The 22,222-nt window shown below is 42.7% G+C and overlaps 1 protein-coding gene across 1 annotated transcript in view; it reads left to right on the forward strand.

The window, feature by feature from the left end:
- Positions 1-7,643, forward strand: part of CMC1 (C-X9-C motif containing 1) — a 64,491-nt gene extending 56,848 nt beyond the window's left edge. The window contains exons 3-4 of the mRNA XM_077268951.1: positions 3,327-3,417; positions 7,420-7,643. Coding sequence (XP_077125066.1) covers positions 3,327-3,417; positions 7,420-7,540 — 212 coding nt within the window. The 3' untranslated portion in view covers positions 7,541-7,643. The remainder of the gene's footprint in view (positions 1-3,326; positions 3,418-7,419) is intronic.
- Positions 7,644-22,222: the final 14,579 nt, after the last annotated feature.

Genomic DNA, 22,222 nt, shown 5'->3' on the forward strand with positions numbered 1-22,222 from the left:
TCGGTCAGAGAGATAGGAGGAGAACCAAGAGAGAACGGTGTCCTTGATGCCGATGGAGCGGAGCATAGTGAGGAGGAGCTGATGATCCACAGTGTCGAATGCTGCGGAAAGATCCAATAGAATTAGCATGGAGTAGTGACCATTAGATTTAGCTGTTAGTAGGTCATTAGAGACTTTAGTGAGGGCAGTTTCAGTAGAGTGTAAAGAGCGGAAGCCAGATTGAAGAGGGTCGAGAAGAGAGTTATCTGAGAGATAGCGGGTAAGACGGGAGTGGACCAGGCGTTCGAGGAGTTTAGAGATGAAGGGAAGATTAGAGACAGGTCTATAATTAGCGGCACAGTTTTGGTCGAGGGAGAGTTTTTTAAGTAATGGATGTATGATGGCATGCTTAAATGAGGAGGGAAAAATACCGGAAGTGAGGGAAAGGTTGAATATTTTTGTTATGTGAGAGGTGACAGCCGGGGAAAGGGACTGGAGGAGATGTGACGGAATGGGGTCAGCAAGTGGTCGGGCGAGAAGATGCAAGGAGCCTGCTTACTTCTTCAGTAACTGGTTCAAAGTCAGAGAGTGAACTAGATGCAGTGGGGGAGGGAGGACAGTGCCTGGTATGAAGAGATTGGGAGATGATTTTCTGTCGAATGTGGTCAATTTTTTCTATGAAGTAATTGGCCAGATCGTCAGCGCGGAGATCTGTGGTTGGGGCCTGCTCTCTTGGGTTGAGTAGGGACTGGAAAGTGTCGAAGAGACGTTTAGGGTTATTGGACAGTGAGGTGATGAGGGTGTTGAAATAGGTTTGTTTGGAGAGGTGAAGGGCAGAGTTGTATGTTTTTAGCATGAACTTATAATGGATGAAATCTTCGGGTAGATTAGATTTTCTCCACAGACGTTCGGCGCACCTGGAGCATCGCTGCAGGAAGCGTGTTTGCAGCGTGTGCCACGGTTGTCGCCGTCTGTGTCGAGTTGCTCTATGTATAGGAGGAGCAGCTTCATCCAGGGCACTTTGCAGGGTTTCGTTGTAGTGGTTCAGAGCAGAATCAGGACATGAGATGGAGGAGATTGGGGCCAATGAGGACTGCAAGTTCTTCATAAGTTTCTGGGTGTTAATGGCCTGTATGTTTCTAAAAGTGTGCAAAGTGGGGGTGACCTGAGCGGGATGGCAGTTCTTGATAGAGAATGAAAGAAGGTTGTGGTCAGAGAGCGGGAGAGGGGTGTTTGTGAAATCATCCACTGAGCAAAGTCGGGAGAAGACCAAGTCAAGGGAGTTTCCATCTTCATGCGTTGGAGAGTTAGTATGCTGCGAGAGGCAGAAAGAGGAGGTTAGAGATAAAAGGTGAGAAGCAGACGGGGAAAGGGGAGAAGCAATGGGGATGTTGAAATCACCCATGATAAGGGTGGGGGTGTCACAGGAGAGAAAGTGTGGAAGCCAGGTGGCAAAGTGATCCAGGAACTGATGAGAGGGGCCAGGAGGACGATACACCACCGCCACTCGCATGGAGAAGGGGACGTAGAGTCTGACAGCATGTACCTCAAAGGAAGGGAATACAAGTGAGGGTACTTGGGGGATAACTTGGAAGGTACATTTGGGTGAAAGGAGCAGCCCAACACCTCCACCTGCTCTGTTGTCTGATCTTGGGGTATGAGAAAAGTGTAGTCCACCATAGGAGAGAGCAGCAGCAGCGGTTGTGTCTGACTGCTGGATCCAGGTTTCAGTAAGAGCCAGGAGATTAAGAGCCTTAGAAAGGAAGTAATCATGGGTGAAGGAGAGTTTATTACACACAGAGCGAGAATTCCAAAGAGCACAATTGAAAGAGACAGAAGGCATGCATGGAATATTAATAAGGTTAGAGGGGTTTCTGGGTGTAGCAGTTGGGAGGTTTGACTGGCTATAACATGGGGGGCCGGGGTTTGGAGAGATGTCTCCAGCGACTAGGAGAAGGAGGATAGAAAGAGTGAGCAGATGGTTAAGTGATTTGTGAGAGCGTCTTTTGTGTTGGATGGTGGGACTGAATAGATCTGCGCTGTTAAGCAAAGTGAACAGAGCATGAGTGCTATACATAGGAGAGGCAAGGACAGAGGGGCCGATATGGATGGAGTTTAAAGAGTTTATGCAAGGGCGGTGAGTGAATGCAGCAGCCAGGATATAGATTATACAGATACATATGGTGTGTATTTGTTCTGTTTCAAGTGAATAGGGAGTAGGCTTAGATTGTCTTACCTGTCTCCTGCCCTGTCTAACTGCCATGTTATAACTGCGTCATACTTAGAAAAAAAATATACTTTGAAAAAAGTATACGAATAATAGTGCACGAATGCACCCCTGCATGAATGCATCCCCAAGTTATGTCCACATTTATAGAAGGCTAGCTCTTAGATCTCACTTTTTTTTTTTTTTTTTGGGAAAATGGTGTTTCTCCCCCTCTTGTTACCAATCAATCTAACTCAGTTGAGACAGCAGGACACAATAAATGTAGTGATCAGATAAACAAATGTCCAGGTCTACATGGATCATAAACCCCTTTGAAAAAGTTATGTGATCTCTCTACATAGGGACAAGCAAAAGTGAGTTAAATATCTATAAACACAAACAAATGCCTAATAAGATGACTAACATATATAGCTATATGCAGGATTCAATGCCGAAGATAGAATGAATCAGATACCATCCAAGCCACTTGCTGTCAGGGAATGGAGCAATAGACATGCAGGATAGTTCAGTTCAGGGAATGAATGATATGTTTCTCATGCAGATCATTGCCCATAATCCTGAACAGCTCATTTACATATGAATAAAAAATGTGGATTTCTCTGGAATAAGACATGGATATCAAGATATCATTTTATTCAGCTTCCTACGACCTGTCTGTTCATTGAAACTACATAGGAGGATTGATTCTGCTTTACAGGAGATGTTCACTACTGGACAGCCCCTGCTCACCACTTGTTGCTCCGGCATACCAATGCACTGCTGTTTTTGATGGGTAAGTTGACATTGCTGCAGTGGTCGTGTGCACAAAAATCAATGTCTGCTGATTGGCTGCAGAAGCCATGTGACACAACAGGGTCTCCTTACTCGCCAGGCACGACAGCACTGGCCTTGCTGAAACGGCACTGCCGCGGGAGGCGAATATACGTTTTCATTTTCTATGGGGCCCTGAATTAAGCAGGAGTTGCGCAGTATTGAACAACTTTTTCTTTCACTGACTGTAGTGACCTCTAATGGGAATATTTTACCTGTTTCATCAGTCATCTCTGAAGAGTAGATATTGAAAAAATAATAGAGCTTGCACAACTTCTGAGCTTTTCTACTTTTATTGATTTTCTTTTAGCTTTTTCAAAATGCTGTCAAGAAAATGGTTTTCTTATGGTGGTGAAGTGCAGAGATGAAAATGCAGCGCTGAAGGAATGCCTTACAAAATAGTAAGTGGTATCATGCCTAATTAAAAAGAGCTAAAATGGCTCTGTTACTAAGTCTCAGCTGTCAGCCTTTGATGAAGTGCAAATAGCTTAAATTTGTGTCAGGCTATGCCTTATAAACTAACTTAAAAGTGATGTCCAGCCTTTCAGTATGACATATTTGTAGAATAAGTCATTAATATGAGATTTTGGAGGTGAAAGATCCCACTTATTAGCTAAAAACTGCACTGGACCTAAGCAATTTATGGGGCAGAACATAACATCTCCAACTATTTCTTAAGGCCCCGTCTCACATAGCGATTTACCAACGATCACGACCAGCGATACGACCTGGCCGTGATCGTTGGTAAGTCGCTGTGTGGTCGCTGGGGAGCTGTCACACAGACAGCTCTCTCCAGCGACCAACGATCAGGGGAACGACGTCGGCATCGTTGAAACTGTCTTCAACGATGCCGAAGTCCCCCTGCAGCACCCGGGTAACCAGGGTAAACATCGGGTTACTAAGCGCAGGGCCGCGCTTAGTAACCCGATGTTTACCCTGGTTACCAAAAAAACAAACAGTACATACTCGCCTTTCGGTGTCCGTCAGGTCCCCCGGCGTCTGCTTCCTGCTCTGACTGAGCCGCCGTACAGTGAGAGCAGAGCGCAGCGGTGACGTCACTGCTGCGCTCTGCTCTCACTGTACGGCGGCACTCAGAGCAGGAAGCAGACGCCGGGGGACGTTACGGACACCGGAATGTAAGTATGTACTGTTTTTGGTTTTTTTTACATTTACGCTGGTAACCAGGGTAAACATCGGGTTACTAAGCGCGGCCCTGCGCTTAGTAACCCGATGTTTACCCTGGTTACCAGTGAAGACATCGCTGGATCGGTGTCACACACACCGATTCAGCGATGTCAGCGGGACCTCAACGACCTAAAAAAGGTCCAGGCCATTCCGACACGACCAGCGATCTCGCAGCAGGGGCCTGATCGCTGGTACGTGTCACACATAGCGAGATCGCTACTGAGGTCGCTGCTGCGTCACAAAACTAGTGACTCAGCAGCGATCTCGCTAGCGATCTCGCTATGTGAGACGGGGCCTTTAGCGGCCCCTGAGTACTGTGCTCTATCTCATATTGAAACAAAAAAACTGACCAGCTCCTCCAGACAAAATAGTGTGAGCAGACACAAGCTGCCATGATTGCATGCTATACAAACAAAAGAATACAACAGCACACTGCAAGCGCCAAGATGTATGGAAACATTGAACTTATGGAACTTGAAGAGCTGCATTACTGCAATATGGAATATACTTAATATACTTCTAAAAATTACTTTATTTGTACTATACTATTGGAAGTTGTGATTACCTCCTTTTCTGACTGTGCACTCCTCCCATTAGACTAAGGCTATTTTTGATTAATGATGGAATCTACTTGTCCTTTACATTTGTAGGCTTTTAGCCTGGGAGAGGCATGATATTATGGTAGGGTTCCATCTAAGAAGGACTCCTTGTTGTGGTTGGTGGGCGTTTGATGAATTGGCCAATTTATGCACGAAGTACCTTCATTTTTATAAAAGTATATTCCACGTAACAGTAGTGAAGTTCCTCAAATGTCATACAATGGGGAACAGAAGTATTTGATATGCTACAAGATTTTGCAAGTTTTCTCACCTACAAAGAGGGGAGAGAGAGGTCTTTTAGTTTTTATCGTAGGTACACTTCAACAGTGAGAGACCAAATCTAAAAATAAAATCCAGGAAATCACATTGTATGATTTTTACATAATTAATTAGCATTTTATTGCATGAAATAAGAAGGAATTTTGTCCCACTCTTCCATACAGATCTTCTCCAAATCTTTCAGGTTTCGGGGCTGTCACTGGGCAACATTGAGTTTCAGATCCTTCCAAATATTTTCTTTTGGGTTCCGGTCTGGATACTGGCTAGGCCTCTCCAGGACCCTGAAATGATTCTTAGAGCCATTCCTTAGTTGCCCTGGAAGATCCAGCCATGTCCAATTCTCTTACCGAGGGAAGGAAGTTGTTCGCCAAAGTCTCTTGATATGACCCCATCCATCCTCACTTCAATATGGTGCAGTTGTCCTGCCCCTTTGCAGAAAAGCACTCCCAAAGTATGCATGTATGTACTCAACTTCCTTCCTCCAAACACGGCTAGTGGAGTTGATACCAAAAAGTTCTATTTTGGTCTCATCTGACCACATTATCTTCTCCCATGCCTCTTCTGGATCATCCAGATAATCATGGGCGAACTTCAAATGGGCCTGGACATGTGCTGGCGTGATCAGTGGGACCTTACGTGCCCTGCTGGATTTTAAACCTGTACTGTTACTAACGTTAATGTTTAAAACTGTGGTCCCAGGCAGCTCTCTTCAGGTCACTCACCAGGTCCTCTCATGTAGTTCGGGGCTGATTCCTGATCTTTCTCAGAATCATCCTTACCCCACGAGGCGAGACCTTGCATGCAGCCCCAGACCAAGCATGATTGACAGTTTTTTCCATTTTCTAATAATTGCACCAACAGTTCTCACCAAGTTGCTTGCCTAATGTCTTGTAGCCCATCCCAGCCTTGTGCAGGTCTACAATTTTGTCCCTGGTGTCCCTGCATTTAATGCGGGCTCTTACGCCGAGCCTATATCTTTCCCAGCACATGACTGACATTTAATCAGCCATCATGTGCCATTAACAGCCGCAGATGTTAATCTGGTAAATCCCATTATCAATCTCCGACAGTGGGATTTAACATGTGCCAGAAGGGAGTGCGCCATTCCACTCTCCTATCGGCGCCCCCATGATGTAATCATGGGGCGCCAATGGGTTACCATAACAGCCAGGGGTCTGCTAATGATTCCTGTGCCTGTCATTACGATCTTTGAATGCCCGGCCAAGGCCATCATAGATCATGATTTCTTACTTTTTTCTTATTTTTTCACCACTTAATAAAAAAAACTATACAAGTTTGGTATCTGGTACTTGTAAAAAGGTTGTAAGCCAGCTCACCGAAGATGATCACAGGTGCACGGAACTCCACAGCGGGAAGCCGAGTAGAATCCAAAGGAAAAGGAGAAATTTGAGTTCCAGCTCCGTAAAATTCAAAAATTTAATAAAGTCCAACATAAAATACAGACAAATGACTGTGCTCCCTCCGGTATAATCCCCAATTGTGAGGAGCAATAGGCGACGCGTTTCGATCCGAAGATCTTTCTCAAAGCCATATCTGAGTCTGGTTGTGTTCCTCTATATAAAGAGGTCCACCAATCAGATTCAATCATTAAGTCACATGACATATCCTAAGGATCGAAACGCGTCGCCTATTGCTCCTCACAATTGGGGATTATACCGGAGGGAGCACAGTCATTTGTCTGTATTTTATGTTGGACTTTATTAAATTTTTGAATTTTACGGAGCTGGAACTCAAATTTCTCCTTTTCATCTGGTACTTGTACCGACCTGGAAAATCATATTGCCATGTCTGTTTTACATGTTAAATTTAAAAAAAAAACTTAGTTCGGAATTGCACTTTTTTTTGCAATTCAACATACTTGGATTTTTTTTACCCTTTTTTCAATACAAAATGGGGTAAAATGAATGGTGTCATTCAAAAGTACAACTTGTCCTGCAAAAAAAAAAGCCCTCATACAGCTAAATTGACAGAAAAATAAAAGTTATGGCTGTAAGAAGGAGGGGAGGAAAAAAAACAGAAAATTGCTTTTGGTGAAGGGGTTGCTATATCTTTAAAAAAAAACACAGAAAAACTCTAGGCTGCTTAGTGGGAAATATTTTGGGGCCTCATTTTTACTGTTCGATGGTTCTTATAATGAGCCTGTAACAAAAGATCTAATATTCTGTGCAATAGCGTAAATGTCTTGAACATGACAGTTGTTGATGGGGAAAGGTTGGTAAAATGACAGTGAAAATCAAGTACAGTTGCTTTCAATATTACTACAATATACTGTTTAATATCCAAAAATGCTTATTAAGTTTTATTTATTCTTTTTTTCAGCTATAATGACCCAACTTTCTATGAAGAATGCAAACAGGAATATTTAAAGGAACGAGAAGAATATAGAAAGACCGGAATTCCTTCCAAAATCAGACATCAGAAACTACCGACTAGCATGTAGTGATGACAATCATTTCTTCTTCTTTTTTTTTTTTTGTAAATTAACATTGATGTTGATGTATCATTCTCATTACTTGATTAATAAAGTATTTTTTTTTATTTTCTTATGTGTTACCTATTAATGTCCTCAATGATGTTGTTTTAGCTTAAGGTCATCACAAATAATATTAAATAAAAGATGAGATTTTATTTAGATTTATAAAGACCGGCGTTTTGTATGGCAGTCTTAGCGAAAGGAGCACTGGAGTAAGATGTCCCAAATTCATTCAGATATGTTCTTCTTTAATGAATTTGGTGTATTTTTCAATTGAAATATTGAAATATACTTAAGCTTTCATGTATTTCTGCTGCATAAATCATGATGAATTGTCAGGTACACTTGGCCACCTTCCACCCTAGCTCAACCCACATTTAAAAAATTGGCTAAGATGGCCAAGACTGGTGTGAAAATGCCAAAAGTCGTGAAGTTTTTGTGCAACTTTCAAAAGTTGACTAATAGCAAAAATGTTTTAATAGGTAAAACATCTAACAGAAGTTAAGACTTTTTTGATTGGGTACTCATTTTGGTTCTCTTGCCTCAACTTCCTGCTCCCTCCCTTCACCCCCCACTTCCCCGAAAAAAATAAATATATAGAATAAAAAGTGATAAGTTGTATGCAACCTAAAAAAAAAGTTAAATACTACAGCTCATACTACGAAAAGCAAAAAAAGCCTTTACGCAACTCCAATATCAGAAAAACTTTTAACATGAATTTATAGGTTTTGTAAAATCTGAAAAGCAAAATAAAGACTATACACATTTGGTATTGTTGTAATTATACTGAGCCGCAGAATAAAGTTATCGTGGTTTTTCCATTTTTACCACACAGAAAATACCATAAAATTAATCCCCCAAAACGTTATTTTTTCAATCCACCTCGCAAAGGATTTTTTCAGTATATTATATTGTATACTATATAGTGCTGTAATACAAGCTATCCTACAAAAAAAACAAAACCCTTGTCCATCTATGTCAATGGAACGCACGGGGATGAAAAAAAAAGTCTCAGACGATAGCAGAAAGGGGCTAAAAATGTTTTAATATCAAATTCATGCAGTACAGAAATAAAGAAAATGTGGTTTGTTTATATACGAGAGATTTTATTGTGTCTCATGCCTCCAAAAATGTGTAAAACTTTCCAAGAGCTCTTTCTGACTTTTTGACATTTTGCACCAATCTGCACACTTTTTGTATCAATGGGGCCTGTATAACAACCACAGGACTAATATTCTATATTGTAGGTTAGAAAACTATCAAATTGTAGCTGAACCCATTTTCTTGTGCACATCCAGCTCAAAATATCTACTAATTTATTAAGAGGTGTCCACTTCTTTAATAAATATGAAGAAATCTAGATGCGAGGAACAAAGCATGCAATAGGGTGATACCCTATGGAGGGAGAGTGGGTAAGTGCTTGGTTAACGCTCACCTGGTGGAGTTGTGACGGGCTGCCCCTTTGCTGGTGGATAGATCCTTCCGGATATATTGGATCCGGTTGGATAAAACATGTTAGATTGGGTACGCTGCTGGAAATAATTAATTTGAAAAGAAAAACCTTATTGTTGAAGAATTGCAGTACTCCAACAGCGCAGCCCACCTAAAGTGTTTTATCCAACTGGATCCTCTTAATAAATCTGGCGCTCCTTACTTCAGCAGGCTTATGGTTCAAGTTTGAGGTTTCATATAATTACCCCCGTAGTGTCTGTCATTTTCATTCCGCGTAGATTGGGTAATTATTAATAAAAACGTAGACATCATTTACACACATATATTATCTCGGTATAATCTTTGCGTTGTACACAGCTATCTCTTTGAACCTATTGTATCCCTGTATGTCCCTAATATCAGACTGGCATTACAAATACTGGCATGTTACACTGGATATCATATTGCTATATAAAAATCAAGGACCTTTAATTTGTTGTCTGTGGTAAGATCTACCATGTCAAGAGTATGTGGCTGTCAGCTCCATACGACCACTAAAACTCATCTACATATTTGAGGTAATTGATTAAAGTTGTCGTCCACTACTGACAACCACTTCTTAATCCCTGTTTCCTCCCAGTAAAATAATGACACCTATACTCGCCTCCGTTGCAGGAGCCATTCCAGCCGTGTTTACATTGGCTTTTCCGGGGCTTGTTTGACTCTGTTGTGCAATCGCTGGGGCCAATCAGCATTGGCTTCACTCTTCCTATTGACATCCAGAGGAGGTGAGAGCTGCAGCTGCTCTCACTTCCCTGGATGTCCCAAGGAAGGGAGAGGGAAGCCAGCGCTTATTGGCTGTAGGGATCATGTAACATAACAATGTCACTCGAGCCTCGGGAAAGCCAGTGCTGACAACGCTGCAGCAGCACCCGCAATTTTTCTTTCTAATATTCTGCGCTGCTGGCACTAGTGATTTCTCGGGTTTTAGTATGGTTTCCATGCTGGTCTTGGCACAACCTAGAGTTCCAGGATTTTGCTCAATGTGATACATACAGCCTCTGATTGGCTGTCGCTGTCACATAGGGCAGAACTTCATGACATGAGGTCAGCATGCAGCAAGACCACCATGAAAGCCTCTGCTAAAGCCAAAGGAATCACAGTGAAGATTTTTTCCCTTACAGATGAAGTTTGCAACAAACTATACAGCATTGTGTTTTTACTGCTGGTTCAGCGAACTCCATTTATGTGTAATGGGAGAGTCTGAAAATAGGCCACTGAAATGACAGGCTGTGGAGTGAAAAATTACAAAACAGTGTTGTAATATATGACCTAAAAGTAAAATCATCACGTGGATAAGATTATAGAAATTTCATCCACATTGCACATACTGTATTCCACTTGACTTTTCCTTCCAAAACTCCAGACAGATTGGCTATGTGCACACATTGCGGATTTGTTGCAGATCTGCAGCATTTTTTCTGCGCGGAAGTGCACCAAATCCGCAAAGGATTGCTCAAGCAATGTTAATCAGTGGGAATCCAAAATAGGTGTGCACATGCTGCGGAAAATTCCGTCCTGATTCGCAGCGTTTTATTTTCTGCAGTATGTCAATTCTTTTTTGTGGATCTGCAGCGTCTCTGCATCCATTGACTTACATTGAGTCAGTCAAATCCACAGCCAAACCGCAGGTGTAAAAAGGTTTGTGGATTTGCGTGCCAAAAACGCAGAGAGGAAATTATGTCAGAAGGAGGAAGAGTGTGTGGGCGGAGAATATGTGCACGTCTGTCTGCGGGTGTGTGTGTCTGTGGGAGTTTGTGTGTGCATCTGTCTGCAGGTGTGTGTACCCAGGCGTTGTCTGATGGGACCACTACTCCCATCCGGCTAAGTCTGCTGTCACATATAAGAGTGACAGCATGAGCCGATGATGGGAGAGTAGTCCCACAATCCGGCGACTGTATTCAATTGTAAAAGAAAAACATTTACATAATTACATACAATATAAATACTCACCAAACACCTAATCCCAACACCCGCGTCTCCTGCAAGCAATCTAAAATAATAAATCAACATATACTTAACCTTTCCACCGTAATCCATTTAATAATGAGTCCCACGACGATCTCACGTGTAGAACAGTCACATCGGGAGATGTGACCGCTCTACCCAGCGTCCGGCGATACACTGCAGGAGGGGTTGCCTCCTGTCAGTGTATCACTGAGTCGCCGCTAGAGTTCACCGGAGTTCATCAGCTGATCAGCTCTGGTGTTCTCACTTGCGCCACTGCTGCGTGAGAAAATTTGCAGCGGTGCCGTAAGTGACAGCACCGGGGCTGATGAACTCCGGGAACTCTCAGTGATACACTGACAGGACGTAATTGCCCCTGCAGTGTATCGCCGGAGGTCGGGTAGAGCCATCACATCTCCCGATGTGACTGTTCTTCACATGAGATTGTCATGGGACACTCGGTATTAGATGGACTACGTCGGACAGGGAGTATTATATGTTGGTTTTGTTAGAATCTGTTTAGTTTGTGACTATCTGCCATTTTCTTGTGGTGTTCTGGCTGCTGGTCTTTTTCCACTGGTGCTGGTTTCGTCTTGGTTCAGGCGTATGTATCTCTTTATTAACCAGCACCTGCCTCCCAGTCCTTGCTGGACAACAGTGTTAATCTGCTTAAGTTCTAGCTTGGTGCTTTGCTTTGTTTTCCGTGTGTATAATTTGTGCAGTTTTGGGACCTCTGGTTCTGCGAGTCTAGTTTTTGTTTTCAGTTGGTTTCTGCAACCTTCTCTGTGTCTTCTATTAGGAGGCGACCCGTTTTGTACCCAGTCCTTATATCTTTCAGGGATCCCCTTCCCCCTGTCTATAGGTCTTCGCCTGAGATTAACCTAGGATCGTCAGACTTCTGGGACATCTGGAAGAATGATTGTCCGAAAAAGAAAAATTGAGTACTATTATGAGTCCTCTGTGAGATACCAACAGTAAAGCAGCCAGGGACCATTCATGTGTGGGGTGACTTTTCATCCAAGAGAGTGAGTGCACTCAGACTTTTGCCAAAGAACACTTCCATAAAAAAAGAATGGCATCTAAATATCCTCTAAGAACAACTTCTCCCAACAATCCAGGAGCAATTTGGAGATGAACAATGTTTTTTCAGCGTGATGGAGACCATTTACTTCAGTAACTATAGAAATATCTGGCTAACTGATCCAAGAACACTGAAGCACCAACTTTGTGAAAACCAAAATTTGTGTTCGTTTCAAAAGGTTTGGCCACGACTGTAGGTCGATACGTCTACTAAGACATGGTTAATATCATAAAAGTGTTAGGTTGTGTCTTGTTTAGGGTGTCATCTGGTGGTCAGATTATACATAGCTGTAAACAAAGACTTGGACCATACATGCAAAACTCATACATTAAAGGGAATCTGTCACCCCCAAAATCGCGGGTGAGGTAAGCCCACCAGCATCAGGGGCTTATCTACAGCATTCTGTAATGCTGTAGATAAGCCCCCGATATATCCTAAAAGATGAGAAAAAGACGTTAGATTATACACTCACCCAGGGGCGTTCCCACTGCTGGTCCGGGTCCGGCGCCTCCCATCTTCATCAGATGACGTGCTCTTCTGGTCTTTACGCTGCGGCTCCTGCGCAGGTGTACTTTGTCTGCCCTGTTGAGGGCAGAGCAAGTACTACAGTGCGAAGGTGCCGGGAAAGGTCAGAGAGGCCTGCGCACTGCAGTACTTTGCTCTGCCTTCAACAGGGCAAACATAGTACGCCTGCGCAGGAGCCACAGGGTGAAGACCAGAAGAGGACGTCATCTGATGAAGATGGGAGGCGCCGGACCGCGACACCCATCGAACTGGACCGCAGCGGGGACTGCCCCTGGGTGAGTATAATCTAACGTCTTTTTCTCATCTTTTAGGATACATCGGGGGCTTATCTACAGCATTACAGAATGCTGTAGATAAGCCCCTGATGCCGGTGGGCTTACCTCACCCGCGATTTTGGGGGTGACAGGTTCACTTTAATTTCTTGTGGCTGGCCCCACAGCCCTCATGCTGCAAGGCAAAAACCCAAAAATAAAGTAATATTGCAGATTCCCATCAGCCAAAGAAAAAAAGCCCAAAAAGCGGCCCTATAAAATATTACTTAGGCCTCTTTTCATCAGTCTTTTGCCGTCAGTCTCAATCCGGCGAATGTTGCCGCCGGATCCGTTTTTTTCTCATAGTCTTGTATTAGCGACGGATGGCCTCACGTTTCACCCATCGTTCGCCGGATCCGTCGAAAATTGTTTATTTGGCAGGCGGAGAAAACAGACATAGTAACTGATTTTGTGTCCGTCGAAAAAACGGACAGCGACGCATCCGTCGTTTGCTAAAATGGATGCCTATGGCGCTGGATCTACCAAATGACGGAATCCAGGGACTGATTCTGTTTTTTTTTTTAACTGAGCATGCTCTGATTTTTTTAGGATCCAATTAGCTGTATGAGCTAGTCTGATCCGGTGAAAAAACGGATCCGTTGCATCAGTTTTTCCACAATCTCAGTTTTTCCACAATCTGCAACGGATCCATTTTTTTCAACAGATTGTGACTGATGGTGAAAAACTGATGTTTGAAAGCAGCCTTATTCCTAAAGCTTAACACCAAGATAATTTTAATGTGGAGGATAAAAATACTAATATTCATGGAACCAAGTGTAGCTCCAATGCAGAGCTGGGTGGTAGGGCCCCTATTCCCTCCAATATATCTTGACAAAAGGGTCCTGCTTTCTTATTCCCTTGAAGAACCTCCAAGACAAAATGAGGGGAAAATGTGTTGACCTGTGATTGGAATCTGCATATATACTCTAAGGGCTCATTTCCACTTGCGAGAAAAACGGACGAGTGCAATCCGATAAATAATCGGATTGCACTCCGACCAATGTTATTCAATAGGTGACATTTCATTTGCGATTTTTTTCTCAGCTGAAATCGGACTGAGAAAAAAATCGCAGCATGCTGCGTATTGCAGCGATTCTCAGACGAGACTCGCCAATGTAAGTCAATAAGTGCGGGAAAAATATTGCACAGCACTCGGACCATGCGATCTGCGCTATTCAGCGATTAATCACAGTTTGAATGCTGCTGACTGGCATTATCAATTCCTTGGATATCTTTTTGTATCCCTTTCCTGTTTTATACAGTTCAACTACCTCTTCCCGTAGATCCCTTGACAATTCTTTTGCTTTCCCCATGACTTACAATCCAGAAATGTCAGGGGCTGGATGAAGGATGCAAGAGTCTGTCTGGATCCCAGAAACTCACTCAGCTTTTATGCACACACAGATTACAAGCAAACAGGTCACAGGTGATGATGTTACCTTTAGTAGCCATTCAAGCCCATTTGTGTCAACGTCTGTGCATGTTATCAGGCCAAAATCACTAGGGTATGTGAACTTTTGATCAGGGCCATTTGGGTGTTTTGGGTTGTCATAATTTAAAAAGAGAAAACACAGTAGTTTGACAATAAATGGCTTCACCCAACCACTAACCATGAGTGGAGAAAAAGTTTTGGTGTTATCATTCATATTCTCTGAAAAAAGGCCAAGAAAGCAAAAATTCTGTCAGGGTATGTAAACTTTAGAGCACAACTGTATGTACTCTAAATTGGTAAAACCATAAGGTCGCCACGCAAAAGGAAAGTTCTAAATCTTCTTAGTCAACAGAAAAATAAAACATTACAGGTCTCAGAGAAAAAAAAAACATCACATGTGATGATTGCCATAAAAACTATACCAAAAAAACAATAATGGAATTGAATTTATTTTCACAATTTGATCCCATTTGACATTTTTTCAAATTTTTAGTGCATTGAATGGTAATGGTAAATCTTAGTTTTAACTTAGAAGCAAATGAGATTTAAGTGTTGTGGGCGTGATCAGGGCACATCCGAAGTCTCTGCCTCCCTTGCTCTATTCCCCTGCCCATCACCACTTTCCTATTCTTGATTGACAGCTCACTGGCTTCACTACACAACCAATGAGCTCAATTTTTGTTTTATCTGTCCACAGAACATTTTCCCAGGAGGATTGTGGTTTCACAAGGTGCTCTTTGGCAAAGATCAGTCATGACTTTTTATGTGTTTTCTTCAGCAATGGTTTCTTCCTCGGCCTTCGCACATAAAGCTCTACCTGGTTTATTGTGTGGTGTTTGGTACGTGTTGAAACCACAACCCCACACTGTTACAGGTTAGCCTTCTGGTCTTTGGATGTTTAACCTAGTGTTTCTTCCACCATTCGTGCCAACCTTCAAAGACATCTCTTGGCAATTGTTCTCTTTCCCCCACATCCAGGGATGTTCTTGACAGCTCCATACTTGGCAAACTACTTAATAACATTGCACACTGTTGAAACTGGGATACCAAGGTCTTTGGAGATGGCGTTTTACGCTTTGGAAGTCTTGTATTTGCTATTAATAGCAGTTCTGATGTCTTCAGACAGCTCCTTTGTCTTCACTATTGTGACAAAGGAACAGGGCCTACCATGTGGTTAAAACACTGAAGTCATCATTCATTCTCATTTCATGTCACATGGGCACCGACAATCACAGGTGATTTTCATTTTTGATTTACCACAGGTGAGTCAAAATGTGTTTCTTTACTAATTTAATGTAAAGTGTGCTGTGGAGACACAGGGGTCAGTGGGTGCTCTAGTCCTCTAGCTGAAACCGCATGGACCAGGGATCATCTCATTGAAGGCCCGCTCACTTTTTACGGGGGGCATAATACTATTGAGACAACACAGGGTGAGGGTAAAACAGAAGAGACACGGAGGTCAGTGGGTGCTCTAATCCTCTAGCTGAAACCGCATAGACCAGGGATCATCTCATCGAACGCCTGCTCACCTTTTACCGTTGGCATAATACTACTCAGACAACACAGGGTGAGTGTATAACAGTATGGCAATACTTTATTGAACCACAAACCAGGCAAATCACAGATAGAACATTAGTCTCACTCTTCTGCTGAGTCGTTGGGATAAGAGCAACTGTGACTTCAGAGCTTCCAGTGCCGACTGTCCACCTGAAGAGATAACGACAAGCTTAGGAAGCTGACAGTCCATTGAGGTACAAAGCCAGTTGGCCGGAAGCTCACAACCTGGCTTCTCCGAACAGCTCCATTGAACCAAGTGACTCGTGGGTCCCAATCCTGACTTTCCCAAACATATCCATGGGGCTCAGGCAGGGCCCCAGGACTGGCCATCTGGCAAATGCCAGAAGGGCCTGTCTGGTCGTGGGCCGCCTTGTCTGCTACGTTATTAACAGAATTGGTGTTCTCAAGACACCCATATTGTTAAGAGTTGTAAAGGAGCACAAAGTCGCTGACTCCATCACTTAACCCAGCAGGCCGCAGGCCATGGGTATCATTAGAAATATTGGTCTTGTAGTAAATCTTGCTTTCCTCCATCCAGAGTAATATTAATAATACATTCCATCTGATGCTTAGGGGACAGGTACAGCATGGGCTTGTGTGATTTCAAATGCCAGGGCTGAATTTCAGTCCCAGTCCGTACCTAGGTGACCAGTGGGTCCAAATCCTGACTAGCCCAATCGTATCCATGGGTTCACTGATGGCCAATGGAGCAGAACTGTATTCTTTCAGCTGGGGCCATGGTCCCCTAAGCTGGCATCCTATAGAATATCAAATCTGTGTCCCTCGTGATGGAGCCATGGTGTTTCTGGCAGCTGTCTTGTAGAATGTTCCTGGTTGTGGTTTTTTAAAGAGTCTCTGTCTCTTTGGATCTCTTGGCTCATCTTTTACAGAGGCATATCCCACTTATATAGCTCACAACTCTTGTCCTTCAGGCTAGCTTCCAAAGGAAGATGTGATGAGATTAACTCGCATTGTTTGGCTATTTAATCAATTTACATAGTTTTTACTCCTCTGCTTTACAAGTCAACAAGCCACAGAACTCACACAGTGGTCATTCAACATATTAAGCCAACATACATTGCTTAATGACCATGCATCACTGTTTTGCAAAGATAGTAGACAATAAGTTGTAGGAGCTGTTATAAGAGGCAAACATTAGTCATTTAAAAATATAAAAACTCAACGTTTAAGACCCATGACAAAAGTGTTTGGTTCCTGCCCAACTGAAGAACAAACGCATAAATTCAAAAGTCAAGATATAAATTACAGTCTATTCCTCCTCACTTAGGGTACTGTCACACAGTGCCATTTTGATCGCTACGACGGTACGATTCGTGACGTTCCAGCGATATCCATACGATATCGCAGTGTCTGACACGCAGCAGCGATCAGGGACCCTGCTGAGAATCGTACATCGTAGCAGATCGTATGGAACTTTCTTTCGTCGCTTGATCACCCGCTGACATCGCTGGATCGTTGTGTGTGACAGCGATCCAGCGATGTGTTCGCTTGTAACCAGGGTAAACATTGGGTAACTAAGCGCAGGGCCGCGCTTAGTAACCCGATGTTTACCGTGGTTACCAGCGTAAACGTAAAAAAAACAAACAGTACATACTCACATTCCGGTGTCTGTCCTCCGGCGTCTCAGCTTCTCTGCACTGTGAGCGCCTGCCAGCTGGAAAGCGAGCACAGCGGTGACGTCTGACGTCACCGCTCTGCATTCCGGCTATGGCGCTTACACAGTGGAGAGAAGCAGAACGCCGGGGGACAGACACCGGAATGTAAGTATGTACTGTTTGTTTTTTTTACGTTTACGCTGGTAACCAGGGTAAACATCGGGTTACTAAGCGCGGCCCTGCGCTTAGTAACCCGATCTTTACCCTGGTTACCCGGGGACTTCGGCATCGCTCCAGCGCCGTGATTGCATAGTGTGACCGCAGTCTACGACGCTGGAGCGATAATCATACGACGCTGCGACGTCACGAATCGTGCCGTCGTAGCGATCAAAATTGCACTGTGTGACAGTACCCTTACTGAAAATAGACATCTGGTTAATTAAGATAAAATGCTGTGTTATCACAGGTGCCAATACCAGTGTCACAGCAAGCTTTAGGTTTTTCTATTTTTCCTCCCATTGTTTTTGTTTTAAATTATTGTTTATCATTTTCCATTATGTATTTAACAGGTGTGCTCTACACAAAAGACTTACTTAAACTTCATGGGTGCCAATAACGATGAGCAAGACTGTAATGTTAGAGACAGCAGAAAGACAATCACTGGTATTTTGTTGTAATGCAGGGGTGATGTCATGTATATTTGGGTGTCATCAGCATTTACAGGTGCTTCTCACAAAGTTAGAGTATCATCAAAAACTTAATTTATTTCAGTTCTTCAATACAAAAAGTAAAACTCATATATAGAATCATTGCAAACAGAGTGATCTATTTCAAGTGTTTATTTATGTCAATTTTGATGATTACAGTTTACAGCCAATGAAAACCCAAAAGTCATTATCTCAGTAAATTAAAATATTCTATAACACCAGCCTGAAAAAATGATTTTAAAATCAGAAATGTTGGCCAACTGAAATGTATGTTCAGTAAATGCACTCACTACTTGGTCGGGGCTCCTTTCTCCATCAATTACTGCATCAATGCAGCGTGTCATGGAGGCAATCAGCCTGCGGCACTGCTGAGGTGTTATGGAAGCCCAGGTTGCTTTGATAGCAGCCTTCAGCTCATCTGCATTGTTGGGTCTGGTGTCTCTCATCTTCCTTTTCACAATACCGATTAGATATTTATGGCACATACTTTCATTATCCATTAAGTGTCTCAGGAGGTAATACTTTAGTGATATTGTGGCCTCTAGGGTTGGTTCAATGTGAACTTCGGACCCAAAAAGGTTGTGCACCCCTGGTCTAATGTGTTTAGAGCCTTTACAGGGAGACACAGGATTGCGACATGGGGTGCAGTGAGTCCATCATCATTTTATAAGATAAAATAATTACAGAACATAGAAATCTCTATCTGGTTTCATAAGACATACAGCCATCCTCTTTCTACATGAGTAGATACAACACACAACAATCATAAATGGCAATCAATTTTTTTTTCTCATTACTTTTGAAACTCGTGGCCACATCACTAATTACCAAGATGTATAGAGTAAGCTACATTAATGATCACAAGGAGAATTCTTGAGTCACAAGAGAAATAGTTTCTTCTGCTTTGTTATTACACAGGTAGTTGATTCTATCAGCTAAAGCCGAGCAAGTAGGATTTGTTTTATGCATATTGAGTTGTGTTCTATTACATTGCAGGAGATTGCAGTCCCTCGAGTCTGTCGTGTTCACTGGTCACAATAAGTTTCAGCATCTGATACCGTGCCCATTATTTACAGAGTGTAGATGTGAGCAAGATAATGGAAAGCTACAAGATATCAAGACAACAATCCGATATATATTTTTTTGAATATCATTCACTTGAAGCAAATATTGGTATTGGTTTGATGTGATGTGATGTGTGAGGGTAAAGATAACAATTCACTTAACATTTATATAAAAGAAAATCGGATTAAACTCTGTATAGAAAAACATACTGCTTACAATAAGTTAAAAAATAAAGAATCCGAGATTTGGACTCAGCCTACTTTATTATTCTATTTATTCCATTTCTTGTGTTTCTTTTTCTTTAAACCTTTTTGACTGTTTCCCTTTGATTAGAAATACATAACTTAACATGACAAGCTGAGATGCTTGATGTAACCTGTACCATGCGCTATACCATGAACATTTTTCCTGGGTGCGACAAGCTTGCCACAGGAATTGCATCACCCAACATGCAGGAGCAATTGATTGCCCCATCAGATGGTAGGGTTGGCTAACTCTGTTTATGTAAAGAGGTGGTGGGGACCCTCAGTTGCTTCCTCTCTCCGTTATCTCAGGCACGTGTTCCCCATGCGGTGCTCTGATAGTTTGGCTATGTATAAACATATTACTGTTATGAACTCCTGTTTTATTGCTGTACGTGTACTGTGTGATGTTTACCTGATTTCCGGTCCTTGTGTTGTATTATTATTTTTTATTATTATAGTGCCATTTATTCCATGGCGCTTTACATGTGAGGAGGGGTATACATAATAAAAACAAGTACAGTAATCTTAAACGATACAGGCCACAACTGGTACAGGAGGAGAGAGGACCCTGCCCGCGAGGGCTCACAATCTACAAGGGATGGGTGAGCTAGGCGAGGGTAGAGCTGGTCGTGCAGCGGTTTGGTGGATCGGTGGTTACTGCAGGTTGTAGGCTTGTCGGAAGAGGTGGGTCTTCAGGTTCACTGTATTGAACATGACTAGTTCAGCGATGGTAAGGGTTAACAATAAGGGTCTGGGTTAGCAATCTGGAAGAAGCAGCAATTTCCTGCTTCTGCAAAAGAGCCCGGGCAGGATTGCCCGAGGCAGGACGTGTGTCCCTCTCTGAAACAGATGGAACCCCTGTCTGGGTAATACTTGAGACCCGTTTTGGACAGAAAGGACCCCCGACTGGAGAAAGGATTGCCACAGGACTGTCGGGCAGTAGGAACGGGCACTAGGACAGAGGAGGTGCCCTCCAAGAGACTGTTAGTTCCCAGAAGCCAATTGGGAGCTGCTGCTGCTGCTGCTGTTGCCGATGGAGCAGCATCTTTGAATAGGGACAGCTCAGGAGTTGTTACTGCATTTACTTAATTCACCTCATCTATCCCATCCCTTTTAAAAAAGTTAAAAATGGAAATGAAGCATGGCATGTGGCTTATCCGGAGGACGCTGGTCCAGTGTTGGGAGCGACCACATTTTAGATCTGCCTTTTCATGTGCAATAGGCCAGGGTGCTCATTGACTGTGACCTAGTGGACTCGGCTATGACTACCACCCCACGCCACCTTGTTACATTTACACCACATTTGCGACCTCCATTTTAAAGTATACATTAAACACCCATCAGGTCTCACTGAGAAAAAGTATATATTAAACTGGACACCATGGTATAGAATAGCAAATATGAATGCTTTTTTTTATAATATGATACTGTTGTATACTAGCTATAATCTTATTTTGATCCCATCACATTACTGTCACCCTATGGAAATATTTGCCATTGATTTGGGAATCTTTTACTGCAGTACACGCTTAACATATTGTATATCACAAACGGGATTTGACCGTAGTCTTAAAATAAAGCCTTGGACAAATTTTCATAATTGGTAAAATGGGGTTCCAAGCATTATTTAACAGAACACAAATATCACAACTCTGTTGTCGGGTGTCCCAGGATCAAGGACTCCTTCCCTGTCCCTAACGCTAGAGACAGCATCCCCAGATTACTTCTGATAGTGAAGATGCCGGGGCCACATACCTTGCATTAGCTCCTGAATCCGCCCTCTGTACCCTACTCTCACCCAGGGAAGAGTGAAGTAGTAGTGAGCCGTAATACACAAACCAGACTAACAAGGTAATACAAACAGGTATAAAGGAAAATACCAATCATACAAATATGATCACGCAGACAACATAATTCACCGGGGAGTGGAGGATGGGGTTAAACCAAAGTAGGAGAAGAAAGGGAATTATCACACACTGAAAACCTAGTATTGAATTAGGATACTATCCACGCTGCTGCACAAATAACGGTCCAGATGTATAATAGATAAAAAAAATGGTGTATTTATTATTATTCTGGAGAGAATAAATACACCATTTTTTTAATCTATTTATCATCTGGACTGTTATTTGCGCAGCAGCACGGATAGTATCCACGAATTGTCCTATTTCAATACTATGATTTGGTCATTGATTTATCTGTGGAGCTGCAGTAGCTGTCAACTCTGATGAGTCTATATGCCCTAATATCAAGAAATATCAGGTGAGTGCAAACTGATTTGAAATTACAAATAACCATCGGATAAGACCCTATTTGCGCATTTTTCTGTCCTATAGTGGTTCTTTGACACCGAAAACCTTGCAACAGTCACAGATAAATCCACCAAACGCCTTCTCTAACAATAACCATCAACAACCTCCAGCCAAGGAGCAAAAGCTACATCTGACAATGAATGCCAGCCAGGGCCCAGATTATATAAAAGATGGGAGTGGCACACCTGAGCCTCAACACTGGAAAGTATTTAGGAGCTCTCAACTGATCAGATTAACCCCTGCTCTACTAAAATAAATATACATGGTTTAATATGAAGGTGAAGTGCTTCTAATTAGTGCAGGTGTAGGAGAAATCAGACGCTGCAGTATTTTGGCTCCACTCTGTTGCGGTAAACCCGT

The sequence above is a fragment of the Ranitomeya variabilis genome, chromosome 6 (genome assembly GCF_051348905.1).
Source record: "Ranitomeya variabilis isolate aRanVar5 chromosome 6, aRanVar5.hap1, whole genome shotgun sequence".
Taxonomy (NCBI): domain Eukaryota; kingdom Metazoa; phylum Chordata; class Amphibia; order Anura; family Dendrobatidae; genus Ranitomeya; species Ranitomeya variabilis.